This window comes from Quercus lobata, chromosome 2, assembly GCF_001633185.2.
Source record: "Quercus lobata isolate SW786 chromosome 2, ValleyOak3.0 Primary Assembly, whole genome shotgun sequence".
In the NCBI taxonomy this organism is placed as follows: domain Eukaryota; kingdom Viridiplantae; phylum Streptophyta; class Magnoliopsida; order Fagales; family Fagaceae; genus Quercus; species Quercus lobata.
This window is the reverse complement of record NC_044905.1, coordinates 59,591,085-59,613,680: the sequence shown is the minus strand read 5'-3', so window position 1 is coordinate 59,613,680 and position 22,596 is coordinate 59,591,085. Positions and strand designations below refer to the sequence as shown.

Genomic DNA, 22,596 nt, shown 5'->3' with positions numbered 1-22,596 from the left:
TAATGAGACAATAGAGGGAAGAGTCCAAATCAAAAACAAAAGAAAAAAAGAGTTCTTGTTGACTCAAACCACATGGAGAAGAGAAAAAAAGAAAAACCAAAAGCCGGAACAGAGAAGAAATTAAAGTTGCGGAAGAAAAAAAAGGGGAAGAGTCCAAATCAATCCCAAAAGCTGTGGCAAGAGACAAACCACATGGAGAAGAGAAAAAAAAGAAACCAAAAGCCGGAACAGAGAAGAAATAAAGTTGCGGAAGACAAAAAAGAAAAAAAAAGAAAGGGATTTTAACGTTAACATTTCAGTAACATAAGTGTTAAAATGAGAGTTATCTCATTTAATGAGAGAGGTTAGTTGTCCAAATTTTATTGATGAAGTATAAAATAGAGCATAATTGATGAGACAGAAGATTTGGACTCGTTGCTCTTGCCCACTATCCCCAGCTCTCAGTCTAGAGTAGAAGGTCGTCCAATTTTCCTTATGCTGTGTGAACTGACACATTGACAAGTTGGTGGAAGGTCGTTGTTCTTGACTTATGCCAAGGACAACCATGATTGGAAGAGCTATTCCCATCAATAATAATATATAATTACATTCATTTGTTTATTGTTTAAGTGTGCATGAATTTATCCTTTATCTTTTTTGTGTAATAGGCCTGGCCATAACCGTATATGTTCCCAAAGGACAAAAGGTATTTGAAATTAAGTAGTTAATATGTTATCAAATCATAGGCTAGGAAGTAGAGAGCATGGGCTTGCCAAATTTAACGTATTACTCGTACTCTTTCTTTCCTTCTTTCTGTCTTATTATTATTATTTAAGTTCTTAAGGGAACTATTAGTATTTTTTTTAGTAAACTAAAAATTTTTTTTATAGGATTTTAGTAAACTAGAATTATTAGTAAATCACGCGAACTTGGTTAGTTGGATCACATGAAATGAAAGTCATTTTTTTAGTTAGTTAATGACATGTCATTTTCATATCCTTGTGTGAACATATCTTCTTATTATAAGATACTTTTTCAAATATAAAGGAATAAAAAAAAAAATTGAGCATTTGGCCTATCAACCTTGGAAATTTGTTTATAAATTCCACAAAATAAAATGATTATGCTAGTCCACAAAATAAAATAATAATAAAAAAGACTAATAAAAATAGGCCATGTGGGATTGATCCAACTTCTAACGGGTTGGGAATAAATTTAAAATGAATAAACATGTATAAAGGTTTTTTTTTTTAATTTTTTAATTTTTTTTAGAGAGAATTTCAATTAATGGCTTTTGCTCCTGATGATAACTCTATCATTAGACCAAGACACCAATCGGTTTTTGGTATAAGCGAGGATTGAACCTCAGATCTCTTATTCTACCATAAAAAATTTTACCAATTGAACTAACTGGAACCCACTATAAAGTCAAATATTATAAATTATAATCCAAACCAATTTTTTCCCACCCAACCCTGGTCTAATCATCATTGTTTTTTCATAATTAAGAAAATATATAAAAACTTAAAGAAGCAATAGGTAGACAAAGACTACCGTCTTCCAATATATCAAAAGCAACAAAACTAAAACTAAAAGTAGAAGGAAAAATATTGTTTCACACTCATTCACATCTATCATTTTACATATATAACTACAATTGATGTGAGAATGTTCACGTTATAAAAATATCCACATTTTAACACATAAAAGTGGATGTGAAAAAAAGAAATGTAAAATAATCAATGTTTGAGAATCAAAATCTAAAATAGAAATATAGGGTGTCTCCGACAAAACAAAGTTCTCGACCACTGTTTACAGAGTTCACCCTAGGGTTTGGAATCATACATATGAGGATTCAAGCTAGGATGAGCGGTAAGTAGAAGTGATCAGAAGGGAAACCAGCTCCTAGGTCTAGTCATATCATTTTCTGTTATCAACGTTTGCATACAAAGGCCTTGCACATCAGAGAACCTTGCATTTTGGCCAGTTTTGCTTAATTTTACCAATCAAAACTTTAGGCGCGGCATGTGATAGGATTCGAATCACACAAATTTTGCCAAATTTTTGTTTTTTGTTTTTTGTTTTTTTTTTTTTTTCATTTTATATTTATAAGTTTTACTGCATGAATTAACTAAATTAATAACTTTTGTGACACAATTTTTTATAATTTTTTTTCGTGATTATTGAGATAAGAGATTAGTACAATGTAAAAATGTAATAAAAGTGATTTTATACTAATCACGGCATGTCACTAAGTTGAGAAATAAGTTAAGCATGCAAAGAAAGTTATCCTCTTGATTATTGCTGGGGTTTACAGCAGTTAAAGCTTTTTATTTTTTATTTTTTTTTAGAGTTTCAACATATAGTCTCTGTTTCTGATGATAGATCTTTATCACTGGATTAAGACATGTAAGCCATTCAACAACATTATTTGAGTAGAGGTCAGTTTTGGTAGGCTTGAAATTTCAAATGAACTGACTTCTTGGCTTGATCACCACGCCCAGTAGAATAAACAGACAGAGTGTCCACTTCTTTGCTATAAATTCATCATCCTAACATCACCAATCCACCACATTTCAAGAGAGCTTACTGTTAATCTTATTGGTGTCTGATTGTAGCGGCCACATAACATATAAGCTATGAATATCAGACAGGCTGCAATTATATTCTCATCTCTTCCACTTTTGGGCTGTGTTATGGGTACCCTTTTTCACCTCTTTTCTACTTCTCTAACAGAAACAGACCCTTCTATAGGGGAAAACAACCAGTCAAAAGAGGAGGAAAATGATTTTGCTACCACAAGTAACACAGCTTCCCAGAAGCATTTTCAGCAACTTCAACACATACGTGGAGCTTAAACGAGTTACACATGTAAAACCAATCCCTCAACTGGGTTGCAACTGAGTTACTGTAAGCAGTTAATTCTCTAGCGTGTGTAATTTTAGGTAGCCTGCAAGTTTGATTAGATTTTTGTTCTTATTAGTCGGGTCTAATTCTGAGTTTCGCATAAAAGAGTTTTGGCTTTAAGTTTGCTATGTTCATGTGCTGAGTTTTAAACTATGTATCTAAGTTGTAAAGCTATCCAACAAGCTTTTCCTCGTTTATTTCCTGTTGGGTTTTGTTCACCAAGTCTGAATTCATTGCTAGTTTATGGCCATTTCTGCAGGGTTGAGACTCTTGATTGTTAAAGGTTAAATATCACTGTCATTTCCTTTTATATGAGGTACTGTGACTACCGTCAACGCAGCTTAGTGAGCCATTTTGACTCACTGGTTTGCGGTAACTTTTTCAATTGTAAGTTCTCAACTTGTTAGCTGATTTTGATGCTTGATTTATCAGTTTAAATCAGGGTTCCATTAGTTGGATTTGGGGAGGATGAGATCCACACATGGACTAATGACTAATGTTGGAAATTAAGTCAATTAATCCTGCCAAATTTCTAGGTTTCTTCTGATCAGTCCATATGTTGTAAAGAGATTGAACCGGGATTTTAAATTTGGAGGGGTCAAACTATGAATAAAAAACCTTTCCTTATAAAACAATTTCCTATAACCAAAATAAGTGAATTAAATGGGAAAAAAAGCACAAAAACAAAAACAAAGGATAATTTTCTAATCTCAAAATCTAAGCATTTTGTAGCTATTTTGATATTCTTAAAATGTCTTATTGTATTTTTATAGGTAGCACAATTTTTTTTATACATAAGAGTCTTGTTTTTTTTTTTTTTTTTTTTTTTTTTTTTTTTTTTTTTTTTAATTATAAAAAGAAGAATAATATAAGAAATAATTTCAACTTTTGGAAAGTTTCATGTTATGCATAGCGGAATCTCTAATACAGTAATACCACTTGTGCAATAGTGCTTAGGGATTTGTATAAATTATAATTAAAGCAAATAAATCAACAACCACTCAAACTGAGAACACAATAATTTTCATGGTTTGACAAACATCCTTCATTTACGGAGAGATGTCAAATCCACTATACTCAATAAGTATTACAACGCTGAACCTATGTTACACAGCTATCATCATGCGTATCCTTTCAACCCCAAAAGAACTAACACATTACTCTTCTTCTAAGAATCTTTTTCTCCATCAAGAGATATTCTTTTTCTAAGACTCTACTACACAAACCTTTATTGTACTATCTATATATAAGCCAAGTCCTATGTTGGGCTAACAAGAAATATTAATTACTTCTTTGACGAGGAATACATAATTTCTTTGACAAAGAATAGAGTTTCCTTCACACAAAGAAAACCCCAAAAGAGTGATCAGTTCACCCTTCCTTCCCCACACACTCTCACACACAAAACTAAAAAAAAATCTAAATCTAAATCTAAATGGTTAATCAAATCCAATTAGGAATTTGAGACAGTTTTCAACTTTTCAATTATTTGGAGACAGTCCAAATATGAAAGCACATATGTTGTTGAAAGATGGATGGAAGAATCATTAAATTTATTTGTACCATAGATACTATCTGCACTATCATATAAAAGAAAGCAGGGTTCTTTTGCATTCCTTTATTACTTCCACTTGCAGCCAATAAGAGCACAATGACTGAGTCTTGCAATTACAAAATGCAGTTGTCAAATACTCCTATGCTGAAAGGAATCGTTTTATTTTTTAAAAACTAGCTCAATAATTTACTTTTTAATTGATGGCTTTGTGTAGAAGGAAGTCAACATGCCAAAAAAATGGCTGATTCTTGATCTTCCTTGGCTGGTGCTTAGCTCTTGATCAGAAGTTAACAGCCCTTTAAATTCTAGTTACAGCCTTAGTTTACTTTAACTATGTTTATCCTAATACTGAAATTGTCCTGACCTTATGACTCAATCTGGATGGATACGCTCAAGAACTCATGATACTACTACAAGTCAAAAGTGCAGAACAAAGATCCAATATTGACTCTTTTGGAGATGAAATGACACAATGTTATGGAGGGGAAGATTTTGAACTATATAAGTGGAGTTTCTGTGACATTCTAACCTAAAGGAAAATTTTGTCTACAATTCGAAAAAGCCAAATCTCTAAGAAACTTTAATGGCCTGTTTAGATAGAGGGGAGGGAGGAGGAGCAAAGGGAGTAGAGTATTGTTGGCTGAAAACTAGGCTAATTTCCAGCCAACTCTACTCTACTCCTCCTCCCTCTCTCTCAATCCAAATGGACTATAAAAGAATTTTCACACCAAATACCATCCCCCCGGCCTTCCCCCTCCTCCCTCCTAAGGAAAAAAAAAAGACATTGTCTTGCCTACAATGACATAAACCTCTGACTCAGGCTCCTCATGCAGCTGCAAGCGGCTGTGTAAATATATTGTATCCTTCAAATTCAAACCTCATAGGAATAGGATAGAGCTCAAGGTGAACTCTCAAAAGTAAGGAAGCTCAATTCTTCTTGGACTTGAAAGGCACAGGTCACCAAAAACTGGATTAAAACCTTATCAAGGTTTACTTGGTCTTTTTAATTTGTACTTTGTGATTATCCTTGAGTTCCCTAACTAAAAGAATATAAGTTGATATTGACCTATCTCCACTCAATTAGGAGAGAGCAGATTAAGCATAAGAGCAACTGCATATTTATCAGCTCATCAATGTCACTAGGCTCTTAAACTTCCCCTCTTTGCTTGTTAACATAAAGGATTCACTAGAGGCTGTTAACAGGTTAAAACTTTGGCTACTTAGGCAACATTTTAATTTAAGTATGATAACATACTAAGGAAAGGAGTCTATATCGCAACCTGCTAATAAATAGCGAATTTCAACTTATTTATAAACAATGTAAAATCACTTTTGAAGTACCCCATTGTAAAACAAATACATATGATGCAGATATTTTTGCTACTTCTATAATGCAGACGTGAAAATGCTGACTATGTAGAAGATAAGATTGCATAAAAGATGATACAAAAACTATACATAATTATATTGTTTAAAAAACCCAAAAATGTTACTGTGTTTCACTAACTAAATACAGCTTCTGCCCATCACCAATCATGTCTACATCAAGAATTTTACCTGCATCTTCTGATAATATACAAGATACACTTGGAGTTTGTAGCTGCTCTGCTGCTGTTTGGATAAGTTCTTTAATGGTATGTGGGACCCACAACATGATTCCATGCCTTCTATTTTCTTTGGGATCCCACGGGTGGAAAGGGAACACGGTACATTTTTTTCGGTGCAATTTATCTGCAAAATAGAAACAGAAGTTCAGTAATTTAATTTTAATACCCATTGTTTCCCCTAGACTATAACTATGGAAATTTGATTTGTTTTATACAGGATTTTTTACAACCATCTTATATGATATGGAAAGTGTAAATAGACAATGTTGGTGATGGTAATTGTGTTGGAGAAGTTCAGCTTTTCACTGCCTAAAATATGGTTTATAAATTAGTATACAAGGTAAAGTTTAATGAATCATTAAAAATTTAACAAAGGAGAGAATCTTGGGTCACTGCTCTCACATCCCATGTGAGTTTCGCTAGATAGAAACCTGTTGAACAATCCAAAACCCAAAAATATTTTGACTAGAACCAAAAGAAGTATAACATAGCATCACATCACATCATAAAACAAGGAGGTTATTATGTAATTCAGCAAATCATTACAATATATGTTAGCCACAATGATACCCATGTTCTTGTTGGAAGCAAAGTTATCAATCCCAATCTACTAAATATTCAGGCTTGTAGTTGTATGTTGGAACAAAAAAATTAGCTACCAACGTATTCTGGCATACAATTTTGAGGTTGTCACTAGGCACACACACACATTCAGATTTAAATCTATATGTTAATTAACACAAACATATTTATTTCAATAATCATATTACTACATATAGAAAAAAAAAATTATAGCACATCTATATTAACTCTCCAAATATATATTTGTTATAGTTAATTATATACTTAAATTAAGTTAGAGTGGAATTTCTATCATGTATCAAAAAGAAAAAGTAAACTATATCAATTAGATACTAAAAAATTCCTAAATAACATCCGTCTTCCAAGGAGACAAGCAATTAGATTAAACAAAATCCAATTTCATTCCAATTTTTGGGAAAGAATATATTAATGCACACACAAAATTAATGTTTATCTGATTTCACATTAAAATAATCATTTTAATTCTTTAGGGTAAGCATTGAAAAAATTCCTGTGAACTTAAATCATTAAAAAAAAAAAATTATCCTTCAATTCTCTAAAGTTCAAACACTAAAAAGTTTAGGTTTTCACATTTGGTAAGGCTTACTTTGAAAAAATAAAAGTAATCCTTTAAAGTTCAACCAAATTCGTTAAATAAATTCTTACAGGCCAAAACACAAGTATTGGCCTAAAGAGATTAGCTTGTGAGCAAGATCGAATATAAGTACAAAATATTTCACAAAATGGAATGGAATTGATAACTTTGGCCAGAAGACAAATCACCCGTCTTCCAACTCCCACCTTTCCCTCCTCTAATTACAAAGTAATGGGTGAGGCCAGAGAGGTCTTGGGTTCTAATCCCATAGGGTGCAGGGTTAAAAAAAACTAATCCTCTAGGTTTTAATAAATTATTCTGGTCTATGAAGAGAGAAGAATATTCCACTTGCAAGTTCAGATCAAACATAAGAAAGAATAATGTTCAACAAAGTCTGCAAGAGACCATTGCAGAGCCCAAGTGCAGGTCCTATGCAGGTATTCTAAATATGCATAATGCCCCCTTTTGTCCAAATCAAACCTGATACTTTCCAACACAAAAGACTGCTTCACTCAACACTGTAATTTGTAAAGCAAGATCAGAGATCAGAATCAAGTTTAGTAAATTCTAATGCTTTGGAGTTTTTCTCAAGCTTTTATCTTCTTTCTATTCTATGAAGAAACCAAGTTGTTGACCTGCTTTCTGGATATTATAATCAGTTGGTTTCAAACTTTGGGAATAAAAAAAGCAAAACATAGATTTTTCCACTACCTGTGATTTCTTGAGAGCTACTGAAGGATTCAGATAACTGAGCTGACTTTGCATGTTCCAATAGCTTGATCAAATTCTTGTTCCCACACATTCTACCTTCATCAAGTGGGGTGCTTCCCCATCTGCAGAGGTCAAACGGACAGAAAATGATAGTTTTCAGAACAACAAAATAAACTGATTAATATGGATAAAAATAGTTCTCAATCTTTTTTCTTAATACAGGAAGGAAAGAGAAACAATGGCACAAAAACTAGGAAATGATGCAAACTGCAACATGAGTGATCTATTGAGTACTATTAATCAAAGTTTAAGACTATATATAGTTACCAATAGGTTACGTTTGATCAGATAATGAGGATGGGCTTCAAGATGCCACATCGAACAATATTGAGAAAGCAACCTAAACAAGTAATCACCTAGCAGCTCTACTTCCTTGAGAAAAAAAAAAAAAAAAAAAAAAAGCCAAGTTTTCTATCAATGAAGTCCACTTTTTTTGTCCGATTTCTCTTAATGAAGTCCACTTTTCAATGTGAAGACTACAGGTAAAAGGTGCAAATGGTACGGCAACAAACAGTTGAGACAAAATAAAAATATGACATTTGCAGTCTTGATCTCATGAATACACTTTAATACTTGAAGCATTTCATTGGATGATTCATTGCTTAATCATGTGAAGTTCCAAGAAAAATATAATGATTGGGACATGCAAAATTTGTACAATTATCTCATAACAGAAGATAAAAATTTTGTTTGAGGGAAAAAGGATCAATGGAACTTCTTCTTACATTATGAAAACAATCACAGTCAAATGACCTGCTCCATTAGGGTTAGGATCACATTAAATTCTCAATTAGAGTATCCCAAAGCTGCTACCTCCCCAAAGGTTCATCCATTTCTAGTTAGGCTTCTATAAGAACAGCAAGTAGGCTCAAACATTGAACTCATAGAAGTGGATGTATTCCTAAGGAAAAGAAAAATCATAAAGCAAGATTGATATTTGAGTTTTACCTGTCCTTTGAGAAAACACTAGCCCCGGCTTCTAAAAGCAATTGTGCCATCAAATATAATCCTTCAGAGGCAGCCACATGGAGTGGGGTTCGGTGATCATAGTCTCTGGAGTTTGGATCAATTCCATAGGATAAAATCCTTTTAAGAAAGTCTGAATCCCCCTTTGCAACAGCCGTACAAAGAAAACTACCAGGATTGTCAATCATTAAGGATGCCCCTTCTTTATAAAGTAAGGAAGCAATTTGATCATGCCCATTCTTGATGGCTTCAACTAAAGGCGTATTCCCAAAATTATCTATGCAAAACAAACAAATTCCATATATGATACCGTCACATGAGTAATAGATTTGCATAAAGCACACAAATATGACATTTCATCATACAGAATTTACCTCTAATATTGATTTTTACTCCTTCCTGAATAAGGAAAAGTGTGATATCTTCATGTCCTCTTGATGCTGCAAGATGCTGTTGAAAACAAAGGCTTCTCTCAGACAAACATTTCTTTCTTCTTCCCCGATATTTTATAATATATAGTTCTTAAATGGAAGGAGTAAACTACTAAAAACAAATTATATAGGAAAAATTTTCAACATAAGTTGTACCTGCCACCAACATGATTCCACTTATCTATCCTAGACATAAACCACCTGGTTTATGCTCACAGCAATAAGATTTCAGTGCAGTTCTCCCGTTGCAAACATGCATAAATTATCTCCTCCCCACACCACCCCCCCCCACAAACACATACTAATATGTGTGTACGTGTGCATATTCACATACATAACTATCATCAGCATGCTCCCTAATAGAAAAAGAGAAGGGGACGGTGCACTCACCATTTCTTAACTTATGAGGGAACCTAAATATTACAACTTTTTTTCAAATTACAAAATCAGATAAGACACAATTTCAGATAGATGAGATTACTTATGAGGCTGCCTAAATCATTAAATCACGGAGAGCTGTTGCAATTAAGTATTGCAGAAGGATATCATTGTTCTTCAATTAAAAAGCGAAATAGCTTCACTTAATATGAAAACTCTAGGACATGCCTTACAGCTAATTTATTCTTCATGCTTACACAATCCTCAGGAAAGGTTGCTATAATATGGAAACTCTGGGATTTCAAGAATTGATGATAAGGTTAAGGCTTCTACCATGAGTGGGCATTATTGCAACTTGTAAAAACAAAAACAATAGTTCCATCATGGGTCCAACATTAAAATACAGTTAATCAGAACTCATATGGAGGCACAGAAATATCAGCTTTCAAGATTTAACAACACATAAATGCTAACTCTAGAGAAATGCCACAAACTCAAGACTTGCTTTTGGGCTAAGGAATTTTCAACAGCTGGAGAAGTTATATGTTTTCTAAACACAGATCCACTAAACCAATCTGGCTGACAGTGTTTACCAATTGATGACTATAGCTAGAGATACTTTGCTTTGAAACCAAGAACAAGAAGTTGGTTAGATTGTTGACAACAATAGGAGGAAGGGGGATGAGATTGGATTTGCATGGATTAAGTGATGATATTGCAATGAAGTTTACTGGAGGTAAGCAGGTCGTGCAAACTCAAAAGAATAAAGGTATTGGGATTTTTTTTTTCCCATTCCTAATCAAGATAATAATTGGAGTTTTCCTTGGTCCTATTTCCTGATAAGTTGAAGAAGAGGATCTACGCAACTGAAGCATTGAGACTAACTTCATCCAGAGAGCCCATAAAGCTTGTAAATCAGAGAATCCACCAGAGGGAATGGAAGAGGTGGCTCTGGAAGGGAGATAAGAGGTAGCAAGGGCAGATTATACATGTGTTTAGCTACTGGATATGAAGTAGAATTGCTTATAAACTAAAAGCTACACTTTTTGGGAGACTAAAAGTTGCTAAGGGAGAAGAAAACATCATCATTGCAACTGATTCTCTGATTCTATTATTGCCAATGACATAATGAAAAACTTGAAAATATCCCTTGAAAATTGAAAGAAGTTCTGAAGAATATCATGCATCTGTCTCAGCAATTGTCAATTGAGATCATTAGTCTACAAAAATCTAGACAGAGAAACCAACTCTGTGAAAGATTTTTCTCTGCTTCCAGTAGAAATATATAGCAAGATATAGTTTTGATGCCTCTTGAGGTTCCTCGTTAATCACTTAATGAATGTCAAAGATGGCATTCCTTGAGGTTCCTCGTTAATCACTTAATGAATGTCAAAGATGGCATTCCAATTGTTGTTTGTCTTGTATCCAGGGAAAAAAAATGTAAAAACAAAAGTTCAGGGAGTCCTCAAAAAGGACAAAGCTTGCCTAGATCATTAGATTTAAAGTAGGAGACAGATTCCATCAAATGTGCCAGTATAATTGATAAAATAAAAAACTTAGAGATTAAGGGGGGGAAAGGAGTGAAAGACCAATTATTAGACAATTTTAAAACATGTATAAGCAGTTCCATACCAAGGGTGACCTTCCATCATAATCTGTCTTGTTGGGATCAGCTCCAGCGCGGATAAAACTCTTTAATTGGTACAAATCTCCAATATCAGCCACGCTATTCACCTTCAAAGCAAGCTCAGCTTCTTGTTTTCCAATATGAAATGTGATATCTGACTCCAATTGCTTAACTCGATTGGACTCTTTTCCCTGTACATTTTTTTATATAAAGTTTTAGCCATCTTATGGGCACATAGTTGAAAATTAATGTCAACCATATAAAGAATAAAAAACTGTTCAAGAATTTTGAAGAATGTCTTCAAAAGCATTTCTATATTATATTCAATTCTAAACTCTATTGCCACTGACAGAAATTTCAGGAACTAAAGTAAAAGCACAGACAGTAACAGAAATAAATCAAATAATTACCTCTAGAAGGTTGTTCAAGATTTTACGACCATCGTAAAAATATATATCTAGTACATTTGTAAAAGATTGTTTATCAAGCCGCAGAAGCCTGCATAGTTCACAAACCCTAACAGTATAGGGTTGAGGGATGTTGCAGAGAATAGAAATTTCTCCAAATGAGCTGTCAGGTTGTAGAAGTGAAACAGTCTCTTCTGATCCATCTTCGCATATACCTACCTCCTCCTGCAGAAGAATAGTTTTCTTAAATTTGTAAACATATGCATTTTGAGAACAACAGAATCCATATACTGATATTCTCAGCAAACAACATAATTGAAAATCACAATATAATGGGGAATTTTTTTTTAATATCTTTTTATATATACATCAGACTGAATCAAAAGGTATTAATGTACATTTGTAATATTCTAAGTATGGTGTGAGTTGAGTCAGCTGACAGCTTTGTGCATAGTTTGAATGTATAGAAACCAAAGAATAGAGGATTTATCTAAGAAACTTAAGTGGAACAAAAGGAAGAAAAAACAAAACCAGAATGTTAAACAAACTAATGATTGACAGCAATGACTACAGAACATGGAATCTTACCAGCACACCATGACAAACGAAATACAGTTGATCTACCACATTTCCCTGTTCCATTATCACTTCTCCTGGGAGAAAAAACTCCTCATGGAGTCTAATAACCTGCAAGATCAATCAAAAAAGTCTAACTTCATATATTCATAGAAGCCAAGGATTTCAGTACAACAAAGGAAATTCTCTCTTACAATTTATGTGATGTTACAGTGTTACACAACAACAGTTTAGGATCTTAAACTTTCACTGCCATTAATGTTACAAGTCAACTCAATTTGAAGTAGCCTTTCTAAGACCATATCTATGCTAGAGCACTACATTGACATCAGTGTCCTTGCATATCAAAATTTTGGGGGCTACTGAGAATTTATGACTTCGCACACACAATTCAAGTACAAACTGTGTCCAGGTCCTGCTTCAAAGCACCATGTACAATTTCCATGTCCATGCAAAATAGCGCAACAGAGTTTGAGTATTCCCAAACTAGAGAAGACCCTGAAGCAGCATATTTAATGATTTCCTAGCCTCTAAAGTTGATTCACATTATTAACGGAAAATAAAAGCCCATTATCAATGGCAAATGAAGTCCACAAACAAATTGAACTTTGTAAACTAAAAATCAAGTTTGGATCATGCATCACTTACAAAATTTTGTTATAAATTATATAATGGAAATAAAATAACTTACAATCTGGTTGATGAATTCTGAAGAGCATCCCTTAAAAAGAGGAACCTTTTCAACGTATGGCAAGTATAAAGTTTGGGAAATCTGAAAAAGAAGATTCAACTCATCATGAATAGTTCAAAAGTTTTTTTACATAGCTAATTTAATTAACCAACTGATATGGAAGATAAGAGGCTCAAGGAAAAGAAAGCATGAACATGAAAGAAATCTTGAAATTAAGTTTTATATTGACATCAACTTAGTTTGAGACCTACGAAGACTACTCTAGATACTGCCAAATCTTACTATTATCTTTTTTTGCTTTACAAAGCTAGTGATTCCTTTAATTTTAGTTTTCTTGAGATCTATGCCTGGGGTATTTAGCAATGTCTAAATTTTCTGGACATGGGCTGTAATACCAGTTGATGGGTCCTATCATGGTCTTTCTATTAATTTAATTTGTTTATTTGTGGTCCTTATAATCTTTAGTTTGCCCTGATATTTTCAATATTATGGATCCAAGTCCAACAAGGATTAGAAGTAATTATCTCACTCTCTCTCTCTCTCTCTCCCCAATTATATAAATTGGTTTATACACACTCACTCATCACAAACACATATATACACTCATGCATGCATATATACATGTATACAGTTGATGCAACTCTTACTATTAGAGACAAGTTTAATAAGTAAATTTTAAGATATTATTCTTATTTTTGACTTAGCTCAAGGCATGTACAATATTCGTAAATGAAAGTCCAAGAAGTATATGAAGTTTTCCAAAATTAGAAGATTTATTATTCAAATCTTGTATACATATGAGAAGCATCAGATGTATATTGCGGAGTACAGTAATACAGCTCCCTTGAAAGTACCAGTGCAAGATAGTATGCAATTATTGAGAATATGATGGTCACACGAAAGATGCAGCTGCAAGTCAAAAAACTCATTTAACTAATGTATTACGTAGACAAATCCATCAAAATAGTGTCCTGGGTAAACATAGAGGACTGAAACCATAAGCCAAAAAAAGAACAATAAACAATAAGAATTTTGAAACATTCTGAGAGGAAAGCATGTAATTTCACTAAGCTGATCAGTAGATGGAATCACTAGATGCTTCTTCTGGTTTTAATCATCAAAATTGGTAAACGGAGGTTCAAAAAGCCTCTTTTTTCTACTTTACCTTAGCCCGAATAGACATGGGGATGTCCTGAAGGACAGCAGCCTCAGTGTAGCTACTCTCATGCTTCAAGCGCAAGTGACCTTTAATTTGATTACGGATGTCCTTTCCAAGTTTATTTCTGTTCATAAATTTGATGAAATCTGTCATTTTATCCCTGAACTTCTCTGTCTTTGAGCCTTTTACAATCAATGCTGTCATGTTACCAATCAAATAAGCACCAAGAACCATGTCAAAAGAGACATATATCATGATGAATATCATTTCCCTCATATTGACTGCATGTATATCTCCATAACCTGCAATAGACAAAGGCATTAATTTAAGTACACAGTGCGAAAACTTTCACATTCCAGATTTGTCTCAATTGTCAATGGAGGCAAGTATAAAATATTATTCAATACCATTGCAGAACATCAATCTGAGGATTACCAAATGTGCTTAAATCATCAAATTGTACAAATTATAGCCAGTAAAAAAGTTACTTGACAACGTATTAGAAAAGAGAAATTTAAGAATATATATGTGTGTGTGTCTGTGGTGTAAAGAAAATTAGGAACAAAATCAGTGTGTCTGTGTGACATGCCTATAGCATTGAGAACAGGTTGGTTTTTCGGGTGGGTTTTTATGATACTTTACAAGTGTATTTCAAAGAGTCAAAGATCATTTTACTAGCTTCCAACCTACAGCAACCTTCATTCAAAGCATGGGAGGACTGTAAGCATGGTATGACACACTTAACATGAGACAATTTGTTTTTATTTTTATTTTTTATATTTGATTGGTAAGTTACACATGCACTCAATAGGTCTAAAACCCACTTCATGAAACAAATTGTTCGTTACATATGTATGGCCAAAATAAAATTGTTCCTTTAATGGAATTTTTTTATTATAAAAAAAGGGTACAAGCTAAGTGAAAAAAAAAGTGCAGAAAAAATTTTAGGTAAGTGAAAAATTTAGTGACAAAACATGAAGGTATCTCATGCATATGATTCTTAAGTCATGTATCACATGAAGGTATCTTATGCATCCAGCATATGTATCATCCCTCTCATAACATGTAGATCCAATAATTGTGTAGACCCATATGTGAGAGATAATGCATATGCTGGATACATAAAATAATTGTTGGTGCATCACAATAATGAACATCACAAAACCATAATACTTCTAGTTATAACTAGTGATATTAAAGTAATTTAGAGGGGGGAGAGAAACTTACCAACAGTAGCCATGGTAACAATGGCGAAATATAAAGATGTTATGTAGCGCTTCCAAATACCAATCTCTCTAAACTGTGAATAACTATAGTCACCCAATTTTAAACTTCCAATCCATGTGTAACCCTCTTGAGAAGGAGGAAGAGTTGTAGCCAAATAGTAAAAGATGCATGCCGCTGTATGTGTGCAATAGAGTTCGACAGCAAGAAGTTTCACAATCCTGGTAAACATGTAATTGATACGTATATCCTTCTCCATACTTTGAAAAAACTTAGTGACTTTGCGGACCCGACTTAATCTGATCCATAGAAGGTACCTCACTCCCTCTTTTCTTCCACAACCCTGTTCAGAACATATTTCTCAAAATGGTAACAGAGAGCAACTTAAAAATCATATTACCAGGAAACTTTTACAACTTCCAGATATCTTAGTATATGACTATATGCTCCAAACTTTATTAAATAACAGACCCTACTCTCCATTATGTATTTCATAGGTGTCTCTGATTCTTATCTGAGAGACTATCAATGGGAGTATAAAAAAATGTCTCACTAAAATGATTTGATGAGGAAGTCACAAAAAGCTCAAATCCCAGCAAACCATGGTTCCAAGATCCCATACCCCTTTGTGCAAGAAAACATTGCATCTAACTAGATTCGTGCCTTGTTTTTTTAATGGACAGCTAATGTAATGCATATAAGAAAACAAGATGCATTACAATAGGTGGCATAATAAGAAGACATTGTCAAATTTACAAATGAGTTCATTACTTGAAATCCAACATACAAAAAATGTATTTAGAACAAAAATATATATATAAATGGAAATTCTCATCTAAGTGCTATTGCCATTAACAGAACGGACACATCACATACAAATGCTCTCAAATATTAGGATCTTCATGCTTAAAGGATTATGAGAATACTCTAAATTCTCCAATGGTCCTTCCAAAATACAAATCCTAAATACAATTTAAAGTAGAAGATGAGAAAGTGAAATAAAATAAAAGGTAACTTGAGAAAATGGAAAACAAAACAATCTCTTGTATTCCTTCAAGATATTAAAAGCAAGAAAAACTAGTGTTAAGCAATGTATACTTTAAAAAAGTGATACCTTGTAGATAATATCCCAAGGCATACAAGCAAGAAGATCAATGATAAAATTAGATTTCAAGTACCTGCAGCCAAGAATTAAAAAAAAAACAAAACAAAAAAAGAGAGAGGGTGAGGGCGAGGGGGAAGGAAAGATGAATCAGCAATTTAACGGAAGCAAAATGTATACCGTATTAGAAATTCTAAACATGACCAGCATATAGTTCCATCTAAGACATATTTGGATTTCCTCTAAATTAATTGAACAATTCACATCGGTTTTGCTTCAATTGTAACAAAAGATTCCCTTTTTGCATGGAAAAGACCCTAGTCAATTTTTAAATCCGCGTAGCAAACTTCACATTTAACAAACCACCATACAACAAATGGAATGAAAATAAACCTGAGTGCAATGGGGGTACGCTTATAGATCATTCTGTACGTCTGGCTGTCTCTGTAAGCCAAAAAGAAATGCAAAAGAATGTCGATAAGGAAAACAATCTGGCCAATAATGTCCACCACAAAGAGGTTGCCAGGCAATCCCCGGAAGAAGCCGAACTCGAAGGGTGTGAAGAAGGAGGAGTACAACGCCCACATTAATATGAACTTCGTCCATGCACGATACCACCTGCATGCATGCATACATTTGCCTTCCAAATTAATTTCAATCTTATTTCTTTCTATCTCCAAACAGATATGTAGTAGTCAATTAGTTTATACCCTGCAACACTCACTACTATGAGTTCAACTATTAATTAAGCACAAAGGGAAATAACCCTTTTTTTTTTTTTTTAGAGTCCGAATTTGGTAAGGATAAGACCCATATTTTATATTATCCAATAGGAGATTGTCACATTAATTTTTCACTTAAAATTCAATAAATCCTATCACACCTAATAACATCTCAATAAACTCCCTATTGGGTTAGATTTTCAGATGAGTATTGGGTTATATCTATTTTTTAATGTGTGATATGATGATATGCATGTTGAGATTGGAAGGTATAAAACTTGAGTTTTACACATCCTTCTAGGATTTAATCTTTTTTGAAAATGCCAAAATTGAAAAGGCTGCCATTAAAGAAGCCATCCCTTTTCCTTGTAACTTTGTAAGCATTATTATTATTATTATTATTATTATTGATGAACTTTGTAAGCATTATTGATAGTGACATTACTAGAGAAAACATATTTACTTTGACTAGCTTGAGTGTGAAATTTTTTGTTATCATGGCCTATAGAAACAAGATGGAAATATTGCAATTTAAGACTTTGATAAACACTATACAGGAAATTTAGGGGTAAGAATTAAAGTCTATATTTTACCCCGTTTCTCCATCATGGTGTGTTGTCTCAATTTACTTGGGGAGAAAGACAAATAAAAAAATTAAAAAAATAATAAAAAAAAAAAAAAATAAAAGCAGCCTGTGGGTAGTGGACCAGTGGCCAGATGGGATTTATAATGGCCAATTGACCCAGATATATATATATATATATATATATATATTTTTTTTTTTTTTTTGAGAAAATGACCCAGATATATTTAATTAGATTAACATAACCCAAAAAAAACTCTCTTAATAAGAGTTAGAATTTGAAAATTTCTTAGGGGAAAAAGGAAAATAGTGACTAAAAGATCAGCGTCTAACTTATCTTAAAGATCAGAATATTTCTTGTGGTAAGAAGGAGTAAGAATATATATTTATACAAGTGTTTAAACTAGGTTTTTTTTTTTTTTTTTTTTTTGACCAGTCTCTCAACCTTTTTTTTTTTTCGGTTTTTGAGAAAAAAGTAAGTACCAACTAGTTAGAGGTTAGACTATTTCTTTTAAAATACGCTTGAGACGTAACACTTATATAAGTCTGATCCATTCTTTGTCTTATATTTGTTTCATCCAAATAAGAAAAAATTAAATGAACAGTACTATTTTAGCATTCATTTTTTATATTTTAGTATAAATTCCTTCTAAGTGTGCGTTTGGTATGATTAATTTTGTCAACTTATTTTACTATTCAACTTATTTTTGCTACTATTCATGGGTCTCATTGCACTTTTTGATAATATTCATGGGTCTTATTGTACTATTTCAACTAATTTTTACCTTTATCTACAATACTTTTAGCAAAAAGTTTTCTACTTCAACAAAATAAAAAGATCTCAAACAAATCCTAAATGAGATTGAGACAGATAGGTTGGTTTTAATATATAAATATAAATATATATATATATATATATATATAGAGGATCCTAATTTAATACTATATATATTAGGAAAATCTTATCTTAAAGATCAGAATATTTCTTGTGGCAAGAGGGAGTAAGAATATATATTTATATAAGTGTTTAAACTAGGTTTTTTTTTTTTTTTTTTTTTTTTTTTTTCGGTTTTTGAGAAAAAAAGTAACGACTAGTTAGAGGTTAGACTATTTCTTTTAAAATAAGCTTGAGACGTAACACTTATATAAGTCTGATCCATTCTTTGTCTTATATTTGTTTCATCCAAATAAGAAAAAATTAAATGAACAGTACTATTTTAGCATTCATTTTTTATATTTTAGTATAAATTCCTTCTAAGTTTGCGTTTGGCATGATTAATTTTGTCAACTTATTTTACTATTCAGCTTATTTTTGCTATTATTCATAGGTCTCATTGTACTTTTTGATAATATTCATGGGTCTTATTGTACTATTTCAACTAACTTTTACCTTTATCTATAATACTTTTAGCAAAAAGTTTTCTGCTTTAACAAAATAAAAGGATCCCAAACAAACCCTAAATGAGAGAGAGACAGATAGGTTGGTTTTAATATATATATATATATATATATATAGCTTCCTAATTTAATACTATAAATATTAGGAAAATCTTATTTTCATTGAGTCTGATTTGAGTCATGATATAATGTTTTTATCCTCTTTTTAATAAAGTTATGGTATTCATATATTTTTTTTTTTTAAAAACTATAAATAATTACATCAAACAGGTTCATATCTTATTGAAAGACTTTACACTACAAAGCTGAGATCTCAATTGTCTCATATTATTCACCACCGCATACCATTAGTGTGATGGTCATTTCACAAGTATTAAGTGTTTGTGGGATGTAAGGAGAAAGGGTCAGAGTTCAAGTTTTCAAGAGAAAGATTCACACAAATATATACTTTGATTATGTTAGAGTAAAATTTTCATATTGTAAAAAAAAAAAAAAAAAATGGTCTCATATTATTCACCCTTAACTTCACTTTTTCTTCATTTTTTTTTAATTTATATATTTTTCCTTAAAGATTATTCTTATAGCATGTGCCTTTATGTCAGTAGTATATGTCGGCTCAATAGATTCGGAGGCTTCCGTTTCTCAAAAAAAAAAAAAAAAGATTCGGAGGCTTCCTTGTTCTGCTAAAAAGATTTTAATGCTCTCATCAGGAAAAAAAAAAATATATATATATATATATATATATTGCTGTTAATTTTAACTAGTTTATTTAATTAATATAGTTTCTTAATGTAAAATAAGGAATTTAAATTCAAATCTCACCTATGAATTCTAGTTTTTTTTTTTTGTTTTTTTTTAGAGAACCTATGAATTCTAGTTGGCTCAACTATGAAAGTCTTTTATTCTCAAACAAAATATTTAAGGTTCAATCTTTGCATATACCAAAACTAATTTACTTATTTTTCTGATGATAAAGGCCTCCTTGTTTTGCTTAAAAAAAATTATATAAGAAAAAAGTACTAAAAAGATTTTAATGTCTCTTTTGTTGAAAAAAAAAAAAAAAAAAAAAAAAAAAACAATGTCCATGACTTTTATATACCATATTTCATATTTATATATATTTTTTTCATGTCTACTGTAGTGTGTAATTTATTAACTAGCCTTTTTTTTTTTGGTCCATCTGTATACAACTTTTCTATATTTATCTTATTATAATTAGCGTTGTAAATGAGTTGAATATTAAGAGTTCAAGATTTGTTTATTTAATCTTCTTATGAGCCCAAACCAAACTCATCTATCACCAAATAGATTACAAGTTAAAATTTAATTCATTTTCTTACTAAACAAGATCAAACTTGTTCAAAAACTACTTGATTAACTTATTCTTTCCTCACATTTAGTAAACACTACCAATAAAATTCTTTATCCCTTCATAAATATATGTTAATACTTAATAACTAAATTATAGTTAAAATTATAATCTAAAAAAAAAAAAAAAGATTCACTAACTTTGAATTGATAAAGTTATATATATATATATATATATAAAATTATACATACTCAAATTGAACTTTATTGAACATTATAAACATTAAAATTAACCCCAAAAAATAAATAAATAAATAAATAACTGTATAAGTTGGAAAACAGTGTGTAATTGGATTCTTATCCTATCACTTTGACCTTGTTAGTGTCTTTGATGTGGCACAGCATCATCATATATTAGCCAATAAATTAATTGAATCTTATCTAGCCTTTTCAACTTATCGTCATCCTATATTTTTGACCATCATTACAAGACCGATCTAAATTCAAATCCAAATTATTAACATTAATAATAAATAAATCAAGATGCTCTAAACGACAAACTAGCTATAGTAATTTCAATTTATACGATCAAATTTTTATACTATCCATGTATATGATATGAATATGATGCGATATAAGCTACATACATACGATACATACATACCGGTTATCAGGGTGGATGACGAGGCCGGTGGAGAGGTCTTTGATGCCGAGAAGGAGAGATTCGCGACTGAACTTGCGGAAATTGGAGGCGAGACCTAACTCGTTCGATATCAGATTGAAACGGCTTGCAACTGACGATTTGATCCGCTCACTCACCTCCTCATATTCGTACTCTTCTTCTTCTTCTTCTTTCTCACGCCCATTCGTGTCCTCAAGTACTACATGTCGCTCCTCTCCTTTCCTCACAGACATTATCGATTTATTTGTTTCTCTCCGATTCTAAATCAGGAGGAGAACGATGATGGTGAAGGATATTGTTGCATTTATATATATATTTGTATAATCTAACAACTACTTCAACCATTAAATAGGAGTGTACCAATTCCGACACTGTAACCAGAAACTTCGTTAGGCATCGAGACTTAACCGTTTGGGAATAGGATTCACGAGGAAAACGGTTTTGGATAACGATTTTCGAAAACGGCTTTTTTGATCGTTTTGGATTTTGGAAGGGAAGTAATATAGCCCACTCAGTTTTTCACGGAGATCCTGAGGTTCTAAATTATAACATCAAAGAAAAGAAAAGATAAGAAAAGTGACGAGAGGGATTGATTGTTAGCATCAGCTCTGTCTGAATTTATACGTAACAAAGGAAAGGAAGCGCAATATTACGTGTACACGTATTGTGAGGGCTCAGAATATTTAATATTTCTTTTTCTTTTTTTTTTAATTATATTTGTAATAGTTGGTGGTGGTGCTTGCTACTTAGTACTAATATATTTTTATAATCAATAATAAATGGAAAGAAAGAGATGTAAGCAGAGATTGAGAGAGATTTGTTGCATGAGACCTGCCTCTCATAGGCAGTGCCGGAGGCTGGTGCATGAGATACCAGCTCATTATTGAAAATGACTGTTGAGAGTGACTTTCCGGATAATTACACTTGAGGATCATCTTGATGCTAATATATCTATTTTAACTGGAGGAAAAAAAAACTTTTAATATTTCTAAATTTCAATATATTTTAACTAATTTTTTAAGTAATGTACTATATAAATTGGTACAAATTTTGCTATAATTATATTCTGCGTCACATTGTAATTAACTGCTTATCTTTTTTACCAATTGTGTCTTTTTTATGAACACTAAATTGTTTCATTTCATGTATTCTTAGAATTTTTCATATATTTGTGTAAAATGCTATGCTATATTGCTATATTAGTAGTCCTACTTTATTAATATGTTATTCTATTAATAATTGGATTGTGACGGCTTACGGCACCCTGATGCCTGCGAAACAACTGTACGGTTGTTGGAGGGACAAACGTGTATAATCAAGTGGAAATGCTTGTTGTTTCAATAAAA

The 22,596-nt window shown here is 32.1% G+C and overlaps 1 protein-coding gene across 1 annotated transcript; it reads right to left on the bottom strand.

Annotated features, from left to right (window-relative positions):
* Window positions 1-5,850: 5,850 nt before the first annotated feature.
* Window positions 5,851-21,821, bottom strand: LOC115975995 (potassium channel SKOR). The gene is made up of 13 exons (XM_031097057.1): window positions 21,233-21,821; window positions 16,951-17,175; window positions 16,570-16,633; window positions 15,459-15,798; window positions 14,238-14,533; window positions 13,073-13,153; window positions 12,394-12,492; window positions 11,809-12,030; window positions 11,404-11,589; window positions 9,337-9,412; window positions 8,945-9,239; window positions 7,937-8,058; window positions 5,851-6,172 (listed from the first exon to the last, which is right to left on the bottom strand). The coding sequence occupies exons 1-13, from the start codon at window positions 21,481-21,483 to the stop codon at window positions 5,931-5,933; spliced, it is 2,499 nt and encodes an 832-aa protein (XP_030952917.1). The 5' UTR covers window positions 21,484-21,821; the 3' UTR covers window positions 5,851-5,930.
* Between the last annotated feature and the right edge of the window lie 775 nt (window positions 21,822-22,596).